General features: G+C 39.4%; 3 protein-coding genes across 11 annotated transcripts in view; 2 read left to right on the top strand and 1 right to left on the bottom strand.

The window, feature by feature from the left end:
* Nucleotides 1-13,556, bottom strand: part of LOC135112130 (uncharacterized) — a 74,782-nt gene extending 61,226 nt beyond the window's left edge. Inside the window, exon 1 of one of the 2 annotated variants that reach the window (XM_064026151.1) lies at nucleotides 13,436-13,556. The gene's annotated coding sequence lies outside the window, so the exon portion shown is untranslated. The remainder of the gene's footprint in view (nucleotides 1-13,435) is intronic. The other variant, XM_064026152.1, reaches the window with a different exon arrangement.
* Nucleotides 1,725-8,155, top strand: LOC135112128 (solute carrier family 66 member 2-like). Of its 7 annotated transcripts, none has more exons than XM_064026148.1 (6): nucleotides 1,725-1,776; nucleotides 3,304-3,416; nucleotides 5,208-5,408; nucleotides 5,579-5,715; nucleotides 6,017-6,233; nucleotides 7,341-8,155. In XM_064026148.1, exons 3-6 carry the CDS (start codon nucleotides 5,215-5,217, stop codon nucleotides 7,513-7,515), a joined length of 723 nt encoding a protein of 240 aa, XP_063882218.1. In that variant the 5' UTR covers nucleotides 1,725-1,776; nucleotides 3,304-3,416; nucleotides 5,208-5,214; the 3' UTR covers nucleotides 7,516-8,155. The 7 variants fall into 7 exon arrangements, with proteins under 7 accessions (XP_063882218.1, XP_063882216.1, XP_063882213.1 ...); XM_064026146.1 differs by lacking the exon at nucleotides 1,725-1,776 and adding an exon at nucleotides 1,841-1,876; XM_064026143.1 differs by lacking the exon at nucleotides 1,725-1,776 and adding an exon at nucleotides 1,943-1,963.
* A 1,096-nt stretch (nucleotides 13,557-14,652) lies between the features above and the next one.
* On the top strand, nucleotides 14,653-22,962 carry LOC135112125 (NHL repeat-containing protein 2-like). 2 transcript variants are annotated; one of them, XM_064026137.1, is made up of 14 exons: nucleotides 14,653-14,850; nucleotides 15,234-15,403; nucleotides 15,572-15,731; nucleotides 15,841-15,940; nucleotides 16,533-16,698; nucleotides 17,131-17,268; nucleotides 17,605-17,694; nucleotides 18,101-18,246; nucleotides 18,413-18,644; nucleotides 19,212-19,328; nucleotides 19,621-19,689; nucleotides 19,923-20,036; nucleotides 22,236-22,443; nucleotides 22,526-22,962. In XM_064026137.1, the coding sequence occupies exons 1-14, from the start codon at nucleotides 14,688-14,690 to the stop codon at nucleotides 22,771-22,773; spliced, it is 2,121 nt and encodes a 706-aa protein (XP_063882207.1). In that variant the 5' UTR covers nucleotides 14,653-14,687; the 3' UTR covers nucleotides 22,774-22,962. The 2 variants fall into 2 exon arrangements, with proteins under 2 accessions (XP_063882207.1, XP_063882208.1); XM_064026138.1 differs by lacking the exon at nucleotides 14,653-14,850 and having other exon boundaries at nucleotides 15,263-15,403; nucleotides 15,841-15,959.
* The last annotated feature ends 320 nt before the right edge of the window (nucleotides 22,963-23,282 follow it).

Raw genomic sequence — 23,282 nt, 5'->3', positions numbered from 1 at the left:
TTTAAGTGTAGGCCTATATTTTTTTCGCTCCAAGTGGTAGAAGACACCTCGCTGATTTCTTGCTTATTTTAACGCTCTCAGACACGGAGATAATATTTATTCATTCTTTTCAGTGGCAGGGAGTAGGTATAGCTGAAGAAGCCGTTTCTGCGCACATAGAATGGTTTAGTTTCAAGATAAATCGGTTATTGGTGGCGATCACCACGTATTGGTAACGATCACAACAAAACGAAGCAACTGTGAAAGCGGCCTATAATTCTCACCTTCTAGTTATGCTTATGTGTATGAATTATATACCGTCATCTTTAATTTTTTTTTTTTTTTAATGATTATGAACTCTTGCTGGGAGTATTTGACTATTCGCAAAGGCCATAAATACTCGCGTTCTGAGTGTATTCTCAGTTGCTGCAGCAGAATTCCTGCTAAACTGATGTCGTGACAGCACCCTTGCAAACCTGTTATAGTTTCTACTGTCAAACCATTACTGGAATAATAAAAACATCTTTGGAAACCCCAATATCTTTAATTACAATCTGTTAAAAGAAGTCGAGATAAAACACCAAAAAGTTTGACAATTTATTTATTTCTGGAGCGCCACCAAACAGAAATAAAGAAAACAAAGCAATACAGTAAAATTCAATTAAAGAGCGTCGTGTCTGTCCCTTTGTGATATTTTAATGAGTGTGATTCAAGTCAAATATAAGGCTTAGTAATGATAAGGATGGTTCGTATGAGGTTTGTGTGTGAGGGATGTCAGGGTCCTCCTCACCCATCTCACTCTTCAAGCATCAGATCAGTGCAGGACCATATTTTGAAACACTTTACTTCTGCGCCGCACCTTTCAACAGGTTTCATATTTGAAATGAGGCGGGTTTTCAAATGTGTTTTTATGGTTGTAGCTACAAATCAACAAGATTTTTACATTATTATCAGGAGAAACACTCTTGAGAACCCACCTAATCATATGTGGCCTTTGAAAATAGTTGCGGAGAGCGAGACGGAGATAGAGAGCAGTGCGTTTCTCAGAATGCGGGCCTCGGTAATATTTTGGGTTCGTGGAGGGAGAGAAATGAGTCTATTTTCACTCTTAGTCGTAAAATGAAGAATTAAAGTGACGAGGCTAAATCCTGTATTGGAAAACGTAGTATTGGTTCAATCCCGTTGTGGGTATTGTAATAAGTGACACGCGTTATAGAGTGTTGATGGATGCAAGGCAGTGGACGGTGCGTGGCTAAATCAGTCTAGCATTTTAGTTTTAAGTTATGAAAGGCAAAGTGACAACGAGATTTGATCAGCTTCGTTCCGGATTACGCAGTGCTGTTTGTCATGCGATATTAGTTTGTCACGAGCGAAAAGCGGTGCAGTAATAGGAAATACAATAAGTCATCAGTTTGGTTCGGTTGTACTGGTAAAATTAACTTTACTAACTTAGAGTACGGTTACGTCCAACGCTACAAATGCTGCTACTGCTGCTACTACTACTACTACTACTAATAATAATAATAATAATAATAATAATAATAATAATAATAATAATATTCTACTGTCTACATCATTCCTCCTGGTCTTCTCTTTTTTTTCAGGGGAGGAGGATTAATAAACAAAATTAAAGTAGTGCTACCTAGATAGAATTTCTTTAGTTTCTCCATAAATGAAGATTGGTCGCACGAGAACAAAACTGATACGTACACTCTCTCTCTCTCTCTCTCTCTCTCTCTCTCTCTCCTACTTATTTTCCTTGAGTCTCTTTCCTCTCGCGTGCTGAGGTGGCAGGGGGTGTGTGGCTTTCCTGTTGTGGTGGTGGCGGTGGTGGTAGTGGTGGTGGCAAGCTGGCTAAGTGTAAGGTGGTGGCAGTGGTAGCAAGCTGGCGAATACTGTGAGTGTAGCGTTGTGGTGGTGGTGGTGGCGGTGGCAAGCTGTGACTTTACCGGGCATACTCATATAATCACACTTTCCCATGCAGGTGATGCGTTGGCACCAATATCTAACTCTTTCACTGCTATGGTTTCCCTTTATTAACAAGAAGAATGGTGTTAAAATATGTTTCCATGAATACAGAAAGAAGAAAAAGAGAGCATAGAGGGTTGATTTGGTATTTATTATGATACAGAACAATTGTAGTCCATAAGCAAGTCTAGATGGATTATAGAAAAATGTTAATCTAGTAGTGAGAGAGTTCAATGATTAGTTTGTTCATACAGGTGTCTTTAATTTTTTAGAATACTTGACTTTCCTTACGGGACACCCTGTGCATATAGTCACTGAGTTAAAGCAATTTCTCATGACAAAACTGAAGCCCATCTGAGAAACATGTGCCGCAACTCCGCTGCATTATAAAAGCTCTACTTCAAGTTACATGTGTTTTTAAGGGTGTTTTATTTATTTTATTTATTCATTTATTTACTTATTTGTCATATGACAGATTAAAAGATATCTACATTATTAGTAAGGAAGCACTCTTGAGAACACGGCTAATCGTCTCTATGGCCTTTGAAAGTAGTAGTGAGAACAAAGCGTTTCTGAGTACTAGCAAAAGGATATGCACAAGACACACGCACGCACATGCAGTCAGCGTTGCCAGGAAACCACCTTACAGACAACACGTGCCACGTTACCTTCTCATACGTGTTCACATCTTATAATCAAAGTACTCGCCTCACCGAACTACTCACACGACAGAGGAACAGGGTGGGAATGAGTATGGATCGAGAGAGAAAAGGTGGAAGGAAAATATGAAGCCATACTAAAATATTTTCTCACAGATAAACTTCATAAAGAGAATATTGAAAGGTTCATTACAGTACTTCTGGTTCGTTTTTTTTTTTTTCATTATTTACCATCTAGTCCACTTATCTCACCCTTATCTCCCAGCATGAGAGGGTAGACATAAGATATTTTCCTAATTTCGGAAAGAGTACACTGAAACGTTACCTGAAATACTCTTCCTTCACTTCTCACTCCTTACGACTATATCCACTATCAATCTCATCTTTATCTCCCAGTACGAGTGAGTAGACAAATTTTTCTCATTTCTCACGTATTGCCACTACTTATTAACCTCATCTTAATTTCCCAGTATAAGTGAATAGACATACTAGGTGTTTTCTCACAGGAAACCTTCGGAGAGGACATTAAAACCTCTCTCACATTCATTACCACCTTTCTCTCTTACTAATTTCATGTTTATCTCCCAGTATGAATGAGAAGACCTTTTCTTATTTATTCCACTTATCTATTATAATTTTTAAGAGGTGGATGCGCAGTACCGAAAATTTAGCTTACAGTTCCCTTGCCTTAAAACAGACGGTCCCTACGCCTGTCACCAGCTGGGAGGCAGTGACAGTAACAGCTGATAGGGATGCTGGCTGGCTGGCCCTAGGGAAGCATGAGTACTGGCCGCCACAGAACACTGCTTGGTGAGTCAGAACCACCATGAATTCGTTCTAATGTAAGTGAGTAGCTGTGAGAATCAGGGGTGAGTAATTAGCTGAATAATACCAGTCCTCGCCTTTGTCTCTGCAGGGATGGGCCACTAACCTCATTCCCTGTTGTTTCTCAGTGTTGTATTTACTTTGTAAAGATTTTGTCTTTACTGGGATGGACTGTTAACCTTATTTCTTGTTGTTTTTCAGTGTTGTTTTTACTTTATGGGGATTCTACGTGGACTGGGATCGACTACTAACCTCATTCTGTATTTTATTTACTTTATTGGGATTTTGTCTTTACTGGGACGGACCCCTGACCCCATTTCTTGTTGCCTCTCAGTGTTCTTGCTTTTTTTAGGATAACCAGACCCTCCTTCCCTGTTAGTTGTGAGTATTTGTGAAGCTAGAGAGGATTAGCGAGTCAAATCCTAGTGAGGCAGAGTATATCTCATTATCTGTGCCCTCTGCCCCTCCTTATCTCTCGTACCTAGGCAGCTCAGGTAATCTCGCCTCCTCCTGGCATGTGAGTGTGGCTGGTTAGCTTGTTAGTTAGTTTATTGATGCTGGGTTACCAAAGTGATGTATTAGCAAAATACATAATATAAATGGTAATCTCTCCTCTTCCTGGCTTGTGAGTGTGGCTAGTTAGGTAGGTAGGTAGTTAGTTACTTAACACAAGTGTACCAAAGTGATATATCAACAGAAGACAATTCAAAATAATAGTTAATACAAAATAGCAAAGCATAATTCACATCTGTCCTCTGGTCACAAACAAAATAACAAGACTTATAGTTGAGCATAATTAATATAATCTAGGTAAAAGTATTAAGGACTTTGTGTGCATAAATCACATAGACATGAGTGTAACTGTAGTGTATTAATGGTTATATGAAAGCAAGGCCACACACAGACTGGTAATTAGGGATCTGCAGGAATTTGTGAGCTAAGTGAATTTTTTTCCTGTGTCAGAGTGAGTGAGTATGATGTTAGTAACCCTCGCCTACTAACTTCCAGACACTGACTATTTATTTATGGGCAAAAAATATACTTTCTTTAAATCATCATGTACACCATGAAGGGACTACCACTGAAATTAATTAACTAAATTAATCTGAACTCACCCAAACCTAACCTAACCCTCTGATGAAAATGCAAATGTTATTCAGTATCATCCTTGTGACTTTGTACAGCATAGCATGTGCTTCATAACATTTTGTGTGCGGTGTGGACTGTCATATATCCCTCTTAGGTGTCCACAGCATAACAGAGTAACCCAACTCCTGAAGACAAGCTGATGGATGTATTAAGCTTCACTAGAATATTCTTTCTTATGTGAGCAAGATATAATTCAGAGGTACAGTATTAATGAACTGGAATGCTGGAGTCTTCTATAGGTTTCAAGATACTTATCCTTCAATTTTGAATAATTGGGACCTTTCTTTTGGGACTGGCTTTTCAATAGACCTTTTTTTTCTTCCCTTTTTTGTTGTCCTTGGCCAGTGCCCATCTTACTTAAAAAAAAGTGGTACTCTGGTATCAGGAACATTAGTCTTTATGAACACAGCAGCCTAGTGACTAGCATTCTCACTTCACAACGTGAATGTCCTGAATTAAAATCTTTGGCCTGCCAGACAAAAAAAGTGATTTGTTATTTTGCTCTTGTCTAATAGGGAACAAATTTGTGTTGTTGTTTCCTGCTCATAATAGAGAGTAATTTTAACCATGTGAAAGAAGAGAATACTAGCAAGATATACATCACTGACTGCTTCTCATCCTCTCCAGGTTAAAGATGTCAGATGTCAGCTTGCTGGACACACTAAAATGGAGTGTAGGTGGCATATCTTCCCTGGCCATGATGTTTGGGGGCGTGGTCCCTTACATCCCTCAGTACCTGGAGATCCGTCGCACAGAAAACACCGAGGGGTTTTCTCTCTATGTCTGCCTCGTGCTTCTGGTGGCTAATACTTTAAGAATATTGTTTTGGTAAGAGCTTTCCTAGGAATATTGTATTCTTTTATTATTTTTTTCTGAATATATTGAATAACACCATAATGAGAGATGTATAATAAAGTAGGACTTGTGTACTGACACACATCAGTGAAATCTGAACTTCAGTTGTGTAAAGATCTTTGTACAAGCTTTGTCTATCACAGGTTTGGCCATTGGTTTGAGCTCCCCCTGCTTTTCCAAAGTGTCATCATGAATGTGGCAATGATGATGCTCATATCACTGTGTGTGTCTATCCGCAAGAGAGGACAGCTCATACATAGCAAAGAACATGTATTTACTGGTGAGTTCAGTGTCTCCACTAGGTGTAAGGAAAAGTCCTGCACCCTTAAAATTTTACAACAGCCATTTTATGGAACCATGCCAAAAGTTCAGGAAGCTTACATTTTGAGCTACATTTTAGAATTTACATGTTTTGCTGTCTCCACCATGAACACCTGACAAACTAGTTGGTAGATGAGGCACTCCATGTGTATAACATGAATCATTCCCTCTTTGGCCCACCATGTCTTGCTGAGCCAACCCAGTGGCCCACATAAGACCTGGTGATGCTTGACATGAAAATCACATGTATGTATTTGCAGATTTTGACTATGACTACTTCTGGGAGTGGACCGACATGCAGTCCTATGTGGAATTCATGCTGACGTTCTCCACAATGGGCTGCCTCCTCATGTACCTGTTCATTGACTCAGCAGTGTTTGTGGAGACCGCCGGCTTCATCTCGGTGCTAACAGAGGCACTTCTTGCTGTGCCACAGTTCTACAAGAATTTTATCACTAAATCTACCTTTGGAATGAGGCAAGTACTGCAGATCTCTCTTTTTTTTTTCTGTTGGAAGGCATATTTCTATATGTTCATAGCAAGCATACAATTACAAACTCAACACATGCAAGAGGGAAAAATTGCTTACTTCCCTCTCTTGCCAGTATGGAGTAGGTCTGATCATTCCTGAGGCCAGTCATCCCATTGCTGCTGGGGCTGGAGACATATATAAATGTAGTCATGACTTGTAAGATTAAGACAAGTATAATGCCACATTTGTTTAGAGCATCTTGGTGTTTGCATTTAGCCTGATTCTTTTGTTTTAGTCTTATTAGTAAAGTTGACCATTTTAGCTAGTTCCTTTGATCAACAAATTATGCAAGGTAGTTTTCCATTGAAAGGGATAAACAGTTCCTGAAGTTACCGAACTTAAGTCGGGCACCAGATACATTAGCAACCTCCCACTGGTTGTTCAGTTCAGCAGCTTATGTTAGTATCCCACCTTACTGTTAGGCACACCTAGTAATACAAGTTATTGTGTGACTAATGGAGTAACTGAAATGCAGAAAAAGGAATGTAGTGTAGCTGGATATGGTAGCCAAATAAGTTGTGTCTGCAGAGTTGTGTGTCACCCAGAATGCAGGATATCTGGATTCTTTACGAGACAAGACAATGTCAACATATAAAGAGGTGTGGTCTAAACATCTAGGTATACAGTTCACATACACAATAAAGCAGGAGCTGCATTGGATGGATGGATTCATCATAGATACGAGAACCTACAGAACAAGCTAGTCTCTATACATATTCCTATACAATATATATATATATATATATATATATATATATATATATATATATATATATATATATATATATATATATATATATATATATATATGGAAGAAAGCCCCAAAGACTGTTCTTCCTCTCATCCCTACAAGTCCCAAGCATTTGTCTAACATTACACCTGGTTCCTCCTGAAAAGAGAAGCAGAATGCTCTACTTTCCCATCTTGCCTGGAATAGAGATCTTGTGAGGGAAAAGTAGAATATTTCACATCCGTCCCTTCCCTTCCTACCCTGTCCAGTCCCACCCCGTCCATTCACAATGTAATACTAAAGCAGTACCTTTTTGTTGCAGCCGCCAGATGGTGCTGATGTGGCTGGTGGGAGACACATTCAAGACAGTGTATTTCTGGGTACGCTCATCTCCGCTTCAATTCTTTGTGTGTGGTTGCCTGCAGATTGCCATTGATATTCTAGTCCTCGGGCAGTGCTTTATATATAGGAAAAAGAACTCACACCTAATTAATTGAGTTATTCAGTAGTTTTATGAAATGGAGTTCAAAGATAAAGACAGCTTTTTTATCACTTCATTCATTGATACATTTAGAACTGTAAGTTTCCATATATTTCTCTCGCTGTAATGTTAAGGAGGTACTTCAGAATCAAATGTAACTGCCTCTAATTTTTTTTGTAGATCCAGCAATCTCAAATATTCAGGTTTTTGGCTTTGTGACTCACATACAGTGTAATTTAAATGAGTTTAGTACTTACAAGAGTGGCGTGAAAATTCAAAGGTTGAAATACAGTACACATATCAGACAGCTTTCTGTATGTTTCTTTTTTTTTTTTTTTTTTTTTTTATATATATATTACAGAACAAAGGTATTTATTTATTGTTTATGCTAATTTAATTTTTTTAGTTAAGTTAAACCTGCACAAGTGCCTTTCCCTTTTGGGAAGTATACACTGCCTCCATTCATCAACAAGTAATAATGCCATATCAGGTTGTATCAACTATGGATGCCTTATGAGACGTTAGTTGCGTCCTGAAAGGTGCTGCACGTTTGTTCCTGGACGAGTTGTAACCAGTGGGATAATGACTAAGGAAATGCTCCATTGTTGTTTTTATAATTAAGGTTGTGCTGTGTCCAATAAAGATTTTATCTTTTACAGGTATGTTATTTAACCTGAGAAAGGGATTAACAGAGCCCATTGAAACCTGTAGTGCAGGTATAGAGGTCAGAGACAGTTGGCCCAAGGATACAGAATTCCTCAAGGAAGCAAAAATGAATTAATAAATTTGTCATTAGCCTCCTAAGAAAGGCTTGCTCATGATGATGGCAGAAGTGTACCAGTTATGTAAGACTGAAACAGTTGCTGTGATGATGAAGGAAATAATAGCAGCTGAGGGAAATGCAGGAGCATGGGTGTAGTAGGGTGATAGATAAGGTAGGCAAGTAAGGCCTATATTAAGAAATGCTTTGCTCTCTCACCATGGCCATTTTCAAAGGACACAGGGATGATTAGCTAGGCTTCCAAGAGCCCTGTCACAACCCACCACCTTTTTTACTCACCCTTTCATAGCCCATCAACTTTTTCACCTACCCTATCATAAATGTCATCTTTTCACTCTCCCTGTCATCAAAACACTTTACTTTTAACTCATCTTTTCACCAACCCGGTCTTACCTGTCACCCTTTTTACCTACCCTGCCATCTTCACCTATCTTGTCACAATCCATCAACTTTTTTTTACCTACCCTGTCATCAAAAACACTTATAATTATCACATTTTTCACTTACACTCTCACCATTTCTCTCTACCAGCCATATCACAGCCCATCACCTTTTTCAGTCACCTACCCCGTCATAACCCACATTTTTGTCATCTTTTCACCTTACTTGTCATCAAAACCCTTATAACTCAACTGCGCGCACGTGTATGTGTGTGTGTGTGAGAGAGGAAGAGGCAGGGAGACTGGTTGATATTGTGGAGGATACTAAGAGAGAGAGAGAGAGAGAAGAGGGGAGCGTTATGAACGTATGAAGTTTGAGTGAGGGTAAGCGTGAATGAGTTAGTGGCAAGGAAGCGTGAGTTAAGAGATTAACAGAGTGAGGATGGCTGTGGATAGGAAAGATAAGTGATTATAAGCATTGAGTGATCAGCATAAAGTAAAAAATCGTGAGTTAGATTATGAAAATTAATTAAAAATTAAGTGTGTATGTGGGTGAAACTGGGGGTGGGGATGGGAGTGCATGAGTGCTAATTAGAAAGATAATCAGCGTGAGTGGGATAGCACAAGTGTGAATGAGTGTGAAAGTTATAATGAAAGAAAGTTAACGAAAGAAAAAGAAAATGAGAGTGAGTAAGAAATTAATAGATAGAAAGAGACAAACTGAAAATGAAAATGGAATTATTCGAGAGGCTGAGAGAGAATGAGGAAAGGTGGAGAGTCAATACGCCATGGAATGAGTGAGAGGGAGAGAGCGAGGTCTGGGACAAAAAGAGGAAGGGACGTATTATGAAGCAGAGCGAAGACGGAAGTTCATAACGGTGGAAGGTGAGTACTTTGGGTAAGGAAGTGGAGGATGGGAGTATGATGGAAAAAGGTAGAAAGAATAAATTTAAGGAGGAAGGGTAAGAAGCAAGTGAAACATTGGAGGGTGAGAGGATGTAACAGGAAACAAGTAGACCACTTTTCGTGTCCCCTGCTCATGTTTTGTCCTTCCCACATCTGCACCCTTCCCACTTCTACTTCCTCCATCTCCTCGCCCCCCTGTATATCCTTTCCCTGGTTACGTTTTCTACATTCTTGTGATATATTATACATTTATTTATTTATTTATTTTTATTATTGTTATTACTATTTTTTTTACTGATTTCATTATATCTTTCTATTTAGTTTTCGTGTGTGTGTGTGTATATATATATATATATATATATATATATATATATATATATATATATATATATATATATATATATATATATATATATATATATATATATATATATATATATATATATATATATATATATATATATATTTTTTTTTTTTTTTTTTTTTTTTTCTTTACTCTTTCTCTCTTCTCTGGAGCAATAAGTCAGATACGGTGCACAGAAGTGTTTCACAATATGGCTTGTGGCGTCTGTTTTAATTTGCCACATCTTCCGTGAGGGTGTGAGTGTCCTGTGTGGAAGTGTTGTCAACTTCAAACTGTGACTAGGCCATTTCAGGACGTGAAGCAGACTTATTAGAAAACTGAAAACAATTACTTACAACGGCGTCCATGCAATACATTGTCATAAAAGAAAACAGTATGAGGACAAAATAAAACCACAAAATTATAATAGTAATAAAAGAACTACTAAAGGTTTCAAGGGCCGTGTCTTATCGTTTTTCACAAATAAAATCTTACCAAAGCGTAGAACATGAATACTACATTGGCAGTGGATGTTTGAGACTCAGACCTAATTGGTAAAAATATGTTCTGGTGTCATGTGTGATAAAGTAAATTTAGGGTAAACTTAGCTAAAATTTACAGGCACTGGTAGCAAGTAGGTGTTAGACACCCTGCCCATTCATCCTTTCGTGACCTCGGTGTGACGTTTAACTATTATCTAAGAGTAATTACCCATCCATCCAGCAGTTATCTTTTTTACCTCACACACACACACACACACATACACAATAGGACACTGCTCCTCAAACCTTTAAAGAGGCTTAGACCTCTTTAAAGTCCGAATGGTCTCGTGTAGTGGATCTGCATTATAATCACGCTGCAGTGACTGTGAAGGGAATGTATAGCCTGGGGTATTCGCTCTTCAACACATTTCATATACAATCATTTGATGTTATTTGCTTTCTCACCACGATTGTTTTCAAGGCCACAGAGATGACTAGCCGGGTTCTCAAGCATGTTTCTCTTGTTACTAATGTGGAAATGCTGTTAATCTGTCGCTAGAATCATAAAAACACCCTTAAAAAGCTGTATCATTTCACCAGGACTATTGAAAACAGTAAGCGTTTCTGAATACGCGCCTCAGAATTGCCAGACTGTTTAGGAAATGCTATTTATAGCCAGAAAAATGAACAGAACCATATTTTTCGAACCAGATTTTTGTTTACATCCAAAGTTTATGTGACATGTGTTTTGAATGGCAAGCGTAATAAAAGACGCCACAGTTGAGGATTTGAGTGTGCTGGGGGTTGGGAGGGAAGGGGGAAAGGTGACGGGTCTTGGAGTAGTGGCACACACACACACACACATACACACACCATGGTATCCTTGGTACTCCGCCCTGCTGAGCCCCGCCGAGCCGCGTTCCCCCCCCCCCCAACCGCAGCTAACGTAACAATTTTTCGTCTCTCCCCGTCAATATTTAGCGTAATTTCCAGGGGTTTCCAGGGGTTTCCAGATGATTCCAGCTGTTTTCTAAACTCGGGTGTGTAGGAGGAGGAGGAGAAGGAGGAGGTGGAAGGGATAGGGGGAGTATGAGGAGGGAAGAGGAGGGGATGATTCAAAGGATAGGAGAAAAAAAAAATTTCGGCGACATAATATTATTATTTTTCTTTTATCAGTAGAGTTGGTAATGTTTTGATATTTAATTTGTTATTAGAAATATAACAAGTTTTAATGTATAATAAAATCTGGTCTAGCTGTGTTTCAGTTTGACGATAATATATTAATTTCGTATTTTTATTTATTTTCACTTTTCGTATTATTTCGCAGAGGAGTCTTTTGGTATTTAATATGAGACTTAAAAATATAAGAAATATATATATACCAAGTAATAATATGCAATAAAATATAGTCTAGCAATTCGCATTTTCAAATTTATAATAAGTCCTTTGCTGGATAAATAAATAAATAAATAAATAAATAAATAAATAAATAAAAATTCTTTATACGACAAGGAATTTGTGTCTTCCTTGTTCATCTCGATTTTTTTTTTTTATTCAGAATATGTAATATAAACTATTCTGCTTTGTTTTCTTTCTCGATACTATCATTTTTTTGTGGCGCTGTTTGCAAAGTTACAGATTGTTTTTGGATTTTCATTTATTATTACTCAACCTTAAGATATTTTTATATTCACGGTATTAGTTAAAGTATATGGCGAGTCATAATATGTAGTGTATTCCAGTCTAGGCGTCTTCTTTCTTCTCGCGATTTTCAAAATGAATTACGGTAAGTAAATATCGGGGCTGAGACACATATTTTCTCTGCCTCCCTTCCCATCTGTACATCAATATTTAGTTAAACTTCGAAGTTATTATACACTCAGACATGAAGGAAAGCCATAATTAACCACGAAAATGGATAAATAACCCCCAAATGCCCCAAATATGACTTAAGTAAATTGAGAGCGCCCATGAATACACAACGTCCTCTAGACTCAGGACCCACAGACCGAAACCTTTCCTCCTCCCTCCCAGTGCCTCATCGTTAATATTTCCCTCAATTTCCAGAGTTTTCCGGCCATTTCCAGGTTTTTAAAGATTGGAATACGTAGATTGTAGTAGGAGGAGGAAGAAATGAACTATGGAGGAGGAGGAGGAGGAGGAAGGAAGGAAGGAAGAAAGGAGGAGGAGAGTTTTTAGGCGGGACAACGCATCTCCAACTTATATAAAGTAATATGATTTTTTTCCCCCGCTTCTTCAAATGGAACAAGATCTACATGCGTGTTATAAAGGTCAGATAATTTTTACTCCAGTGGGCAACGTTAGGAAGTGGAACTTTTAAATGTTACTTTTGTTTACCAGATGATTGCATGGTTGGCGAATAACTGTGTGTGTGTGTGTGTGTGTGTGTGTGTGTGTTGGGATATTGTAACGTAACTCCACTTGTAATCGAACCCAAGCTTGCTACTACTATTTACTTCTCGCCCTACAGTCAGCGGAAACATCACAATGCAAGGGAACGTGGGCTTCAGTTTGTGTTGCAGTTTTTTTTTTTTCGCAAATTATGTGACATTAGTTGTGGTCGCATGAGAGCTTGCCGCTTGTAATCAGGGATGTGTTCTTTAGTGCTATATATTGGGTGTACAGATAGATTAACATTTACTTCCGTCCTGTAAATGATACACGCAGATACTAAAGACAGAACTAGTGGTCGGATGGGTGATTACTCTTAGGCCATAGTTAAACGTCACATCGATGTCACGAAAGAATGAGTGGGCAGGGTATCTATCATGACGACACCTACTAATTCTAGCTACCAGTGCCTACAAATTTCAGATAAGTTTACCCTTACTTTATTCTTATATATTGCCATAATTATTCACATATGACACCAATGCATATTTTTCGCCAATTAGAGTCTGAAACATCCACTGCCAAAACATCATTATTGTCTGACGCTTTGTTGATATTTTATTTGAGAAAACGACAAGATACGGCCCCTGAAACCATTAATGAAACCTAACAAAGTATGAGGATTCACTTACCTGAAAGTAGAGGAGGGAAGGGAGGGGTAGAGGAGCGGAGGGAAGTACGTACACACCCTTCAAGACCCACCAGACAAGTGCTCGCTCTCTCTCTCTCTCTCTCTCTCTCTCTCTCTCTTTGTAAGAATAGTGATAAGAGACATGCCGCGTGGACAAATGGATTGAATGAACTGCAACAAATAATACTAATGGCATGAAGGATAGCAGGAATGGTGAAGATAACAGGAATGTGAATGATAACAGGATGATAAGAATTGTGTGAAGGATAAGAGGAATGACAGGTTAACACGAATGTGAAGAATAGCAAGAATCAGATAACAGGAATGTGAATGACAGGAATGAGCTAGGTAAAACAAATAATATAGAGGCTATAAGGGATAATACGAATAGTGCTGGCCGTAATGATAAATGTAGTGGCGAAGGAAGCAAAACAAACCCGATAATGTGCACCATTCAGGAAGAAATTACAATTACTGCATTTTTTTCCTCTTTCTTTCTCAAACTTTATTTGCCCTAATGTTCTGTACATAATCATCAAAATTGATCATGTTATGCAGCAGAGCACCAGTAGACCATATAAATGACAAAATAATTAACATAATTAATTGTTGCCAAATATGAGGATAGCACTTAGATAGACAGAAGGGGAAATTATCAATAAAACAATCGCAACATTTATAAGACCAACACTCGAATATGCAGAAAAAGTTCGGGATTCACATCTGAAAAAATAAAAAAAATATATTGAAAAGATAGACAAGGTACAAAGAGCTCCTACAAAGTGGATATCAGACATGAAAGATCTTATGAAGAAAAACTTGTCAAACTGAAGCGTCCAACCAACATTAAAGGCGAGACGAAAACGAAGTGACATAATCATGGCGTACAGCTAGACATATAGGAGGAAAAGAAAAGATTAATATCATAGATTTTATGATGCCAAAACAATCAACACTAAGAGGGCAATGAATATTTCTACAAGAAAAGCTCGATAAAAAAAAATGTGAGAAAATAAGTTTTCCTGACAGCAATCCTTATGGATTGACAACTTAACTTTAGAAGAAAGGAAGTTTCATTTTTGTAATAAATCCTGTAGAAATACAATTAGGTAAGAACAATTAAATAAGGAAACACACACACACACACACTCACACACACACACACACACACGAGAGAAAATATAAACTTAGGCCAAAGGCGTGCCGTTGCAAAGGCTGAATAACAGTGTAACTGAGCAAAGTAAACAAACCCGATGGAGTGTCCGGCGAGTAACGTGAGTGAATTAACGCTCGTGTGCATTGAATTGGCTGCTAAACTAGAGGAAATAGCGGCCACAGAGGAGAAGGAGGCATGCATCGTGGAACACATAGCCCAGTACAGCCGGGAGAAGGTGCACATGGTGGATTTTGACAGCGGTGAGTCAATGCCCTTTTTGTAGCGAACTCACAGGGGAGGTAAAAGTTTTGCTGCACAAGCACGACATAGTATATAAGATGTGGCGTCTCAGTTGATTTGTTTAGTGCTCTCAACCAAATATCTCGCCTTGATGCGGGTCTCCCGGGATTAGGGAGATAACACCAGCCAACCAATTTCCAAAGACACATGGTGTTTCTCGGCGAAGTATGGCGCGTTTTCATATCTTGATCAACACAGTTAAGGAATCAGCAGTGAAATTAGTAAACTGAATAAATCTAAGCCTAATTTAACCTAGTTTTCAGATGCAAACGCTAATGTTACCTCAGTATTGTCTGGATGTTCTCTCCCAGACCAGTGGAGTAAGTGTGCCTTTCCTCCCCAGGCCTAGAGTGGTTCAACGTGACACGCCCCCTCACTGTTGGCGGCGATCTGCATGGTCGCATCACTGTGCTGGACTTCTTCACCTATTGCTGCATCAACTGCATGCACATCCTGCCAGACTTAGAAGCTCTGGAGGCCCTGCATCCTCCTTCTGATGGGGAGGTGTTGGTGGTGAGAAGCAGTAGTTATTTGTGGGACTAATGACAGGAAAACTGAGGCCAAGCAATTCACTATTTACTTTGGAGAGAAATTACCTAGCAGATCTCATTTTTCTGGCCTAGATAAAGCATTAAAGTTAACTGTGAAAAGATATACCTAATTAGTGCTTATCCTTCTCAGATTGGTGTTCACTCTGCAAAATTTGAGAATGAACGACTCTCAGAAAACATACTGGCAGCCATTAATAGATATGGCATCCATCATCCAGTTGTCAATGATCCCCAGGCCAAGATGTGGATGGGTCTTGGCATCACCTGCTGGCCTACCCTTGTTATACTGGGTGAGACAATGTACTCTGTATTAAAGATTTCAGTGCTACTTTCTTATAGTGAAGGAAAGAAGTTAGTTATGCTTGTGGTGTGTGTTCATGTTAATGTTTGTCTTTGCAGGTCCTTGTGGTGAGCCTCTGTTTGTTCTGGTTGGTGAGGGGCACAGGGATAGACTTCAGCTCTATGTCAACACTGCAATTAAACATTTTTCAGGCTCTGGGTAAAGTGACTCACATACAGTATGTACATGGATGCCATTTCTTAACAACTGATGTGCTATTCAGTTTTCTGTTTTTGAACTGAAATACCTGATAGAGGCCTTTGTGATGATTTTCCTGCTCTCTCTCTCTCTCTCTCTCTCTCTCTCTCTCTCTCTCTCTCTCTCTCTCTCTCTCTCTCTCTCTCTCTCTCTCTCTCTCTCTCTCTCTCTCTCTCTCTCTCTCTCTCTCTCTCTCTCTCTCTCTCTCTCTCTCTCTCTCTCTCTCTCCCCCCATTAACTGCTATATAATTGCTTTCTTTTATTTTCAAGATGTGTGGCAAATTAAGTTTACACTCCTACCAAAACTTTTATGTGTTTCTAGGATACTAGGTTATTTTTATTTGTGTAATGCACTACTTTATAAATACATAGGAATCTTGGTAAGAATATAAGCTCTGTTTCCTATATGCTTGAGAGGACTAGAATGCATAAACCATCACCCAGTGACAGTATTGCCATGCTTGTGTGTCCTCAGATAGTAAGATTGTTGGGAGAGAATAGGTGACACAGAGTATGGTAATATTATAACCATGAACATGATATCTTCCCACAGGAGCCTCAAGAGATCCCCAGTGCCCATAGTTCCTTCAGAACACTGCCAGGCCTCAAACACTGTTCTGAGATTCCCCGGCAAAGTTGCTGTTCACCCAAGAGGAGTCATTGTGTCAGATTCCGGCCACCACAGGCTCCTCCTCACTGACAACCAGGGGAATGTGATGGTAAAGGCATCTGTTGTTTATTTGTATTGACTATAAGTGACTGTAATTATTTTGTACTCAGTTGATATATGGTACTGATGTAACAGCAACATTTTCCCTTGTGTAATCTAACCATAACCCTTTTCAGTGCAAAAAAGGAGAGGAATTTAATTTCCTAATGTAGTAAAATTGCTTTAGCTAAGTAGGTATTATTAAATGTTCTTCTGTCTCTATTGGTTTGGCTAAGTTGGTATTAGTTAATGCTCTCTCTCTCTCTCTCTCTCTCTCTCTCTCTCTCTCTCTCTCTCTCTCTCTCTCTCTCTCTCTCTCTCTCTCTCTCTCTCTCTCTCTCTCTCTCTCTCTCTCTCTCTCTCTCTCTCTCTCTCTCTCTCTCTCTCTCTCTCTCTCTCTCTCTCTCTCTCTCTCTCTCTCTCTCTCTCTCTCTCTCTCCAGCAAATAGTTGGGTGTGGGGAGGCAGGTCACCAGGATGGCCATTTCTCCTCAGCCAGGTTCACCAGCCCACAAGGAGCAGTCTACCAGCACCCGGACACTGTTTATGTGGCTGACACAGGGAACCATCGGATTCGGAAGGTATTGAGGTCCTCCTCCTATATCATGCCAATTCTTTTTTTTTTAGAAAATTACAGGTGTAAAGTAACTGAACGCATTAACATAAATAATTAATAATTTTTTGTGGATGTGAGAGATGCAAACATTTATATTACTTGTCTGGTGGACTTTTCCATATGTAAACAAATTTGTATTATTATCTTAATTTTTTATCAGTCTTAAGTGGTTTATATACTAATTTAATGGATTATTGGTGTTATCATCTTATCTCAAGTGCTTTTATGTTATTTGCCCAATGGTCTGTATTTTATTTTAATAGATTATGAGTGTTTCTTTCCTGACTCATGTTTTTTCCAGGTGGACATTGCTAACCAAACAGTGAGCACCATTGCTGGCACTGGGGAGAAGGGGACAGACCATGAAGGTGGCAATGTGGGCACTACTCAGGTGCGTGAAAACCAGTGCTCACACCTTAATGTTTTTCCTTCCCTCTCTCACTCACTGTGCTGTGGTGACTTGCAGACATCATCCCACATCACCTTCTCCATCTGTCTGATTTCTTCATACATACATTTTTTAGTAATTTCTGTCTCAGCTTAATTCTTTGTATAATTTTGCCTTGCTGGGTGCAGACCTTTATATATTCAGATCTGATTATCTGTAAATGATTGGAAAGTTATTTAGTACTGAGTATAGGAATTTAAAGTACAAAAAATTTGAAATATATTTGCAATGTACATTTCATATCAATACCTGGATGTATGTATATTTAATCATTATGCTTTAATTTACTATATAGTGTTTATACAGGGATGGCCCATGTTATATTACTTATTGCATAATCAATTTGCAGGCTATTTCATCACCATGGGACGTCTGCCTCACCAGGAGCCTTGACCGAACACCTGATGAGACTGAAAACCTCCTACTGGTGGCCATGGCAGGGACACACCAGATCTGGGGAGTGTTTCTGTCAGAGGGAAAGTGGCACAAGGGGAGGTGAGGCCTTTGTCAGCTCTTACTCTCTTAACACTTCACATCCTTGGGTGAGTAAGTAAGGAAGTAAATTTATAACAAACAATTGGAGTTAATGTCCATCTTTCCTTATCACAGCAGAAAGTTTAGCTGGGATTAGAGGGTAATATTTTAATTTTCTGTGCTTCAGCTCATATGGAGAAGGAACTGTGGTGAGACTCGCAGGCAGTGGGGCGGAGGAGAACAGAAACACGTCCTATCCCATCCGTGCTGGCTTTGCACAACCATCAGGACTTGCCTGCTGCTGTGTGGTGGGAAAGACAGAACTCTTCATTGCTGACTCAGAGAGCTCTGCCATCAGGAAGTATGACCTGAAGGATGGGAGTGTGAAGGCAGTGGTTGGTGGGGCTCGAGACCCCCTCGTGAGTACCCGGCTTGTTCCACTGACTTCAGGGTTTGCTTTTTTAAATGTAGTATGTGGTTTTCCCTGTATATCTGTAGGTATTTGATCAATATATGGATTTTCAGAACTGTACTCAGTGCTGGTGTTGTGGACAGGTTACTAGAAATGTGAAGAAATACCTAAGCATTTATTTGCCCCCAACACTGTTGCAGATGGAGTTTTTGTAGAATCAAAAAAATTACACAATAGCTACAGTTATACTTGAGGAAACACTTACTATTGTGAAAAAAAAGTGATCCCAGATCCTAAGACCCATTTCACTTTCTTTCTTTTCCTTTCACTGTTTAATTTAGAGTCAAGTAGTGCCATGTATGGGTCTTCTCCAGTTATTTCTGTCCCTTGTATCTTCCTCTGTGACTCTCATCCTTTACAGTTCTACCACAGTTCCTTCCTCCCTATCACTCTTGGTCTTCCTTCACCTCACACCCTCCATGTCCAAATTTTATCCCTTCATAAATAAGCCTGTTTCACCCAACACACATTCAAATCCTACTCAGTCTTTGATTGTCTTATTATGCAACTCCAGGATCTGTTTGCCTATGGTGATGTCGATGGAAAAGGTGTTGAGGCGAAGCTGCAGCATCCCATGGGAGTGACTTCAATAGGAGAAGCCATCTATGTGGCAGACTCTTACAACAGTAAAGTAAGACAGCAACTCCACATCTTGTCATCAAGGAAAACATTGCTAGTGAATCAATTTTGCTTGAAGTCATCTGCATGTCTCTCATTCAGATGTGATGAATTTTGTATTTGTCATTTATTATTTTTCTTGTAGAGTTCCTTGGTTCACATTTTGAAATTGAAGAAAGTGTTGTTTGTGCATCACTTTCATTGTAAATTATTTGTATATCTTATTCATTAGGCAAGGTAATACATATTTTGTCTGTCATTCACTACTTTTGGTTCTAATAGAGTTCCCTACTTTCCTTAACCAGATCAAGGTCATACAACCATCTGGCAAAACCTACACAGTGTCTACAATATCTGAGACTGACTCTGCTAAAGTACGTGTGGCTGAATTCATGAAACACACTCTTATTATGTGGCTGTTAATATGTTAGATACTTATATATATCAAGTATTCTTCATTTAAAACTCTCACCCTCTTTCTTTCAAATTACAATAAAGATACATGTGGTTGCTTAGTAGCATTAGTTTATCCACAGTTTAAAGTTGATAATATGACCCTAACAGTCTAAGGTTGCAACATAAAGCTTTTCTTGTGTTCTACTTTCAGCTGAATGAGCCAGGAGGGGTGTGCGCAGCTCCTGATGGCTCCAGTCTGTACATAGCAGACACCAACAACCATGCCATTAAGATTCTGTCCCTCACAGATCATTCTATACGCGAGGTAATATTCTCCAGCTGGTGTTTGCTTTGTGATAGATGGGTTGTCCTTTTAAATAATTTTGTTGAATGTCCTTATAATCTTTCATGGTGTTGGGCAGCTTATGAGTCCCTTCACTTTTTGCTATGGTAGATGACCTCTTCTCTGATGTTCATCATTCTCATGTCCTCCTCTGCACATTGTCTTTATTAAACTGAGGATCACTGCACTCCTGATACTTCTTAAAGGGAACCTCCTTGCATCTCTGTCAATACACTCCATTCCTCTCAACTCCTCTTCCTCTTCTCTCTCAGAATTTCATACACTTGAATGCATATATTAGTGGCAATTAACAGAAAATGTCAAAATCTTTCAAGATCTAACTCCTCTCATGACTTCTGGCATCTAGCCAAAAAAATCTCCAATAACTTTGCTTCTTCTTCTTTCTCTTCTTTATTTCAATCAGATGGCATCACTGCTATCACATATATTTCTAAAGCTTCACTCAAACCTTTGCTAAAAACTCTACCTTGGATGATTCTGGGCTTCCCCCTCCCCTCCACCCTCTGACTACTTCATGCTACCTATTAAAATTCGTCGTAGTGATATTTTCCATGCCCTCCCTAGCCTAAACCCTCGGAAGGCTTATGGACCTGATGAGGGTCCCTCCTGTTGTTCTCTGAAACTGTGCCTCCGTGCTTGCACCTTGCCTAGTCAAACTCTTTCAGCTCTGTCAACATCTACCTTTCCTTTTTGCTGGAAGTTTGCCTACATTGAACTTGTTCCTAAAAAGGGTGACCGTTCTAATACCTCAAACAACCATCCTGTTGCTGTAATTTTCTTGCCTATCTAAAGTTTTTTAATCTACTCGTATCCTCAACAGAAAGATTCTTAAACATGTGTCACTTCACAACCTTCTATCTGATAGCCATTATGGGTTCTGTCAAGGCTACTCTACTGGTGATCTTCTGGCTTTCCTTACTGAGTCTTGGTCATCCTCTTTTAGAAATTTTGGTGAAACTTTTGCTGTTGCCTTGGACATATCAAAAGCTTTTGATAGTCTGGCACAAAGCTTTGATTTCTAAACTACCCTCCTATGGCTTCTATCCTTCTTTCTGTAACTTCATATCAAGTTTCTTTTCTGATTGTTCTATTGGTGCTGTGGTAGACAGTCACTGTTCTTCTAAATCTATTAACAGTGGTGTTCCTCAGGGTTCTGTCCTGTCACCCACTCTCTTCTTATTATTCATCAGTGACCTTCTAAATCAAACTTCTTGTCCTATCCACTCTTATGTTGATGATACCACCCTGCACTTTTCCACTTCTTTCCATAGACGTCCAACCCTTCAGGAAGTAAACATTTCACGTAGGGAAGCTACAGAACACCTGACTTCTGATCTTTCTAAAATTTCTGACTGGGGCAGAGCAAACTTGGTATTGTTCAATACCTCAAAAACTCAATTCCTCCATCTATCAACTTGACACAACCTTCCAGACAACTATCCCCTCTTCTTCAGTGACACTCAGCTGTCCCCCTCTTCTACACTGAACATCCTCAGTCTGTCTTTTACTTATAATTTGAACTGGAAACTTCACATCTCATCTCTAACTAAAACAGCTTCCATGAATTTAGGTGTTCTGAGACGTCTCTGCCAGTTTTTCTCACCCCCCCAGCTGCTAACTCTGTACAAGGGCCTTATCCGTCCACATATGGAGTATGCTTCACATGTCTGAGGTTGGTTTCACTCATACCGCTTTTCTAGGCAGGGTGGAATCAAAAGCTTTTCGTCTCATCAACTTCTCTCCTCTAACTGACTGTCTTCAGCCTCTCTCTCATCGCCGCAGTGTTGCATCTCTAGCTGTCTTCTACCGCAATTTTCATGCTAACTGCATGCCTCCCCTCCTCCCGCGGCCTCACTGCACAAGACGTTCTTCTTTCTCTCACCCCTATTCTGTCCATCTCTCTAATGCAAGAGTTAACCAGTATTCTCAATCATTCCTTTCTCTGGTAAACTCTGGAACTCCCTGCCTGCTTCTGTATTTCTGCCTTCCTATGACTTGAATTCCTTCAAGAGGGAGGTTTCAAGATACTTATCCTTGAACTTTTGACTACTGCTTTGAACCCTTTTCTGGGACTGGCATTTCAGTGGGTTTTTTTATTTATTGGATTTTTGTTGCCCTTGGCCCTCCTACATAAAAAAAAAATGGCTCTGCTCTTTCCAGTTCCCTGTGCTGATGGTGGATGAAGGAGACAGTTCCAGCCAAGACTTGCTGAATGGCAACATTGAGACAGGTGTGGAGATGGAGGAGGTGGTGGTCAGTGTCCCAAGTGAAGGGGCAGAGGAAATCACCCTGCAGATCAAGCTGAACCTCCCTGAGGGTGTTTCTCTTAATGAGGCGGCTCCCAACAAGTGGAAGGTTGAAAGCCATGGTGAGTCTTCTGATAAATTGATTACTGTCAGTATTTATATTCTCTCTCTCTCTCTCTCTGTAACATTACTTTATCCTCCCAGATCCAGGCCTGATCTTGCCAGCCTCCCAGGGCAACCTCAAGCAGGGCACTGAGCTCAAGGTGGGTCTTCCAGCAGCTGGTGACACTCCAAGCCGTGACTTGATCATGTCCTGCACAGTATTCCCGTGCCTTGCCAGTGGTGTGTGTGTCATGGCCACCGTTGCCAGGTGTGCTGTCAGGCTCACTCACACTGAGGGGGAAGTGTCCACCAGTAAGGATGTCCCCATCAATATCAGGCTGAAGCTTTAATATTTCAGAAGATTCTTTCCACACATCTCAGCACCAGGGACTGATTTTGTACTAGTTGTATGTAGTGTACCTAATACTACACCCTGGATTAACTTGAACATTTGAAGGTATTATGTATAGTCTTTCTAACCATGTTACCATTTGTTTATATTTTAAAATATTTTATATATTAATAAATATATATTTACAGCTTTCCAATCTTTTAATTATTTCGTTCTTTGAATTCAGCTTCAGTATCCTTCAAGCATTTAAGCTGTAATATACTCACTCAAATAAAACACTGTTCTTTGGAATGAAATGAAGAGAGAAAGGGTGTTTCTAATTTCTGCATCCAGCACGGCCACCCTGTGTGGGATTGTTGGGCTGGTGTGTGTGTGCATATATATATATATATATATATATATATATATATATATATATATGTGTGTGTGTGTGTGTGTGTGTATAGCATCCCACATTCTCTCCATTACCCAAAACAAACCAACAGCATCTTAGCTTCCTTGGAAAAA

The sequence above is a fragment of the Scylla paramamosain genome, chromosome 23 (assembly GCF_035594125.1).
Source record: "Scylla paramamosain isolate STU-SP2022 chromosome 23, ASM3559412v1, whole genome shotgun sequence".
Taxonomy (NCBI): Eukaryota; Metazoa; Arthropoda; class Malacostraca; order Decapoda; family Portunidae; genus Scylla; species Scylla paramamosain.
This window is presented reverse-complemented; position numbering and strand designations above follow the sequence as displayed.

Coding starts and splice junctions, on each gene's coding strand:
- LOC135112128 (XM_064026142.1), top strand. CDS start 2,563: ATGCAGTCAGCGTTGCCAGGAAACCACCTTACAGACAACACGTGCCAC. Junction 2,689..3,303: donor TCACACGACAGAGGAACAGG/GTGGGAATGAGT, acceptor GCCTTAAAACAG/ACGGTCCCTACGCCTGTCAC. Junction 6,234..7,340: donor AAATCTACCTTTGGAATGAG/GCAAGTACTGCA, acceptor TTTTTGTTGCAG/CCGCCAGATGGTGCTGATGT.
- LOC135112125 (XM_064026137.1), top strand. CDS start 14,688: ATGGAGTGTCCGGCGAGTAACGTGAGTGAATTAACGCTCGTGTGCATT. Junction 15,404..15,571: donor CTGATGGGGAGGTGTTGGTG/GTGAGAAGCAGT, acceptor TATCCTTCTCAG/ATTGGTGTTCACTCTGCAAA. Junction 15,732..15,840: donor GCCTACCCTTGTTATACTGG/GTGAGACAATGT, acceptor TTGTCTTTGCAG/GTCCTTGTGGTGAGCCTCTG.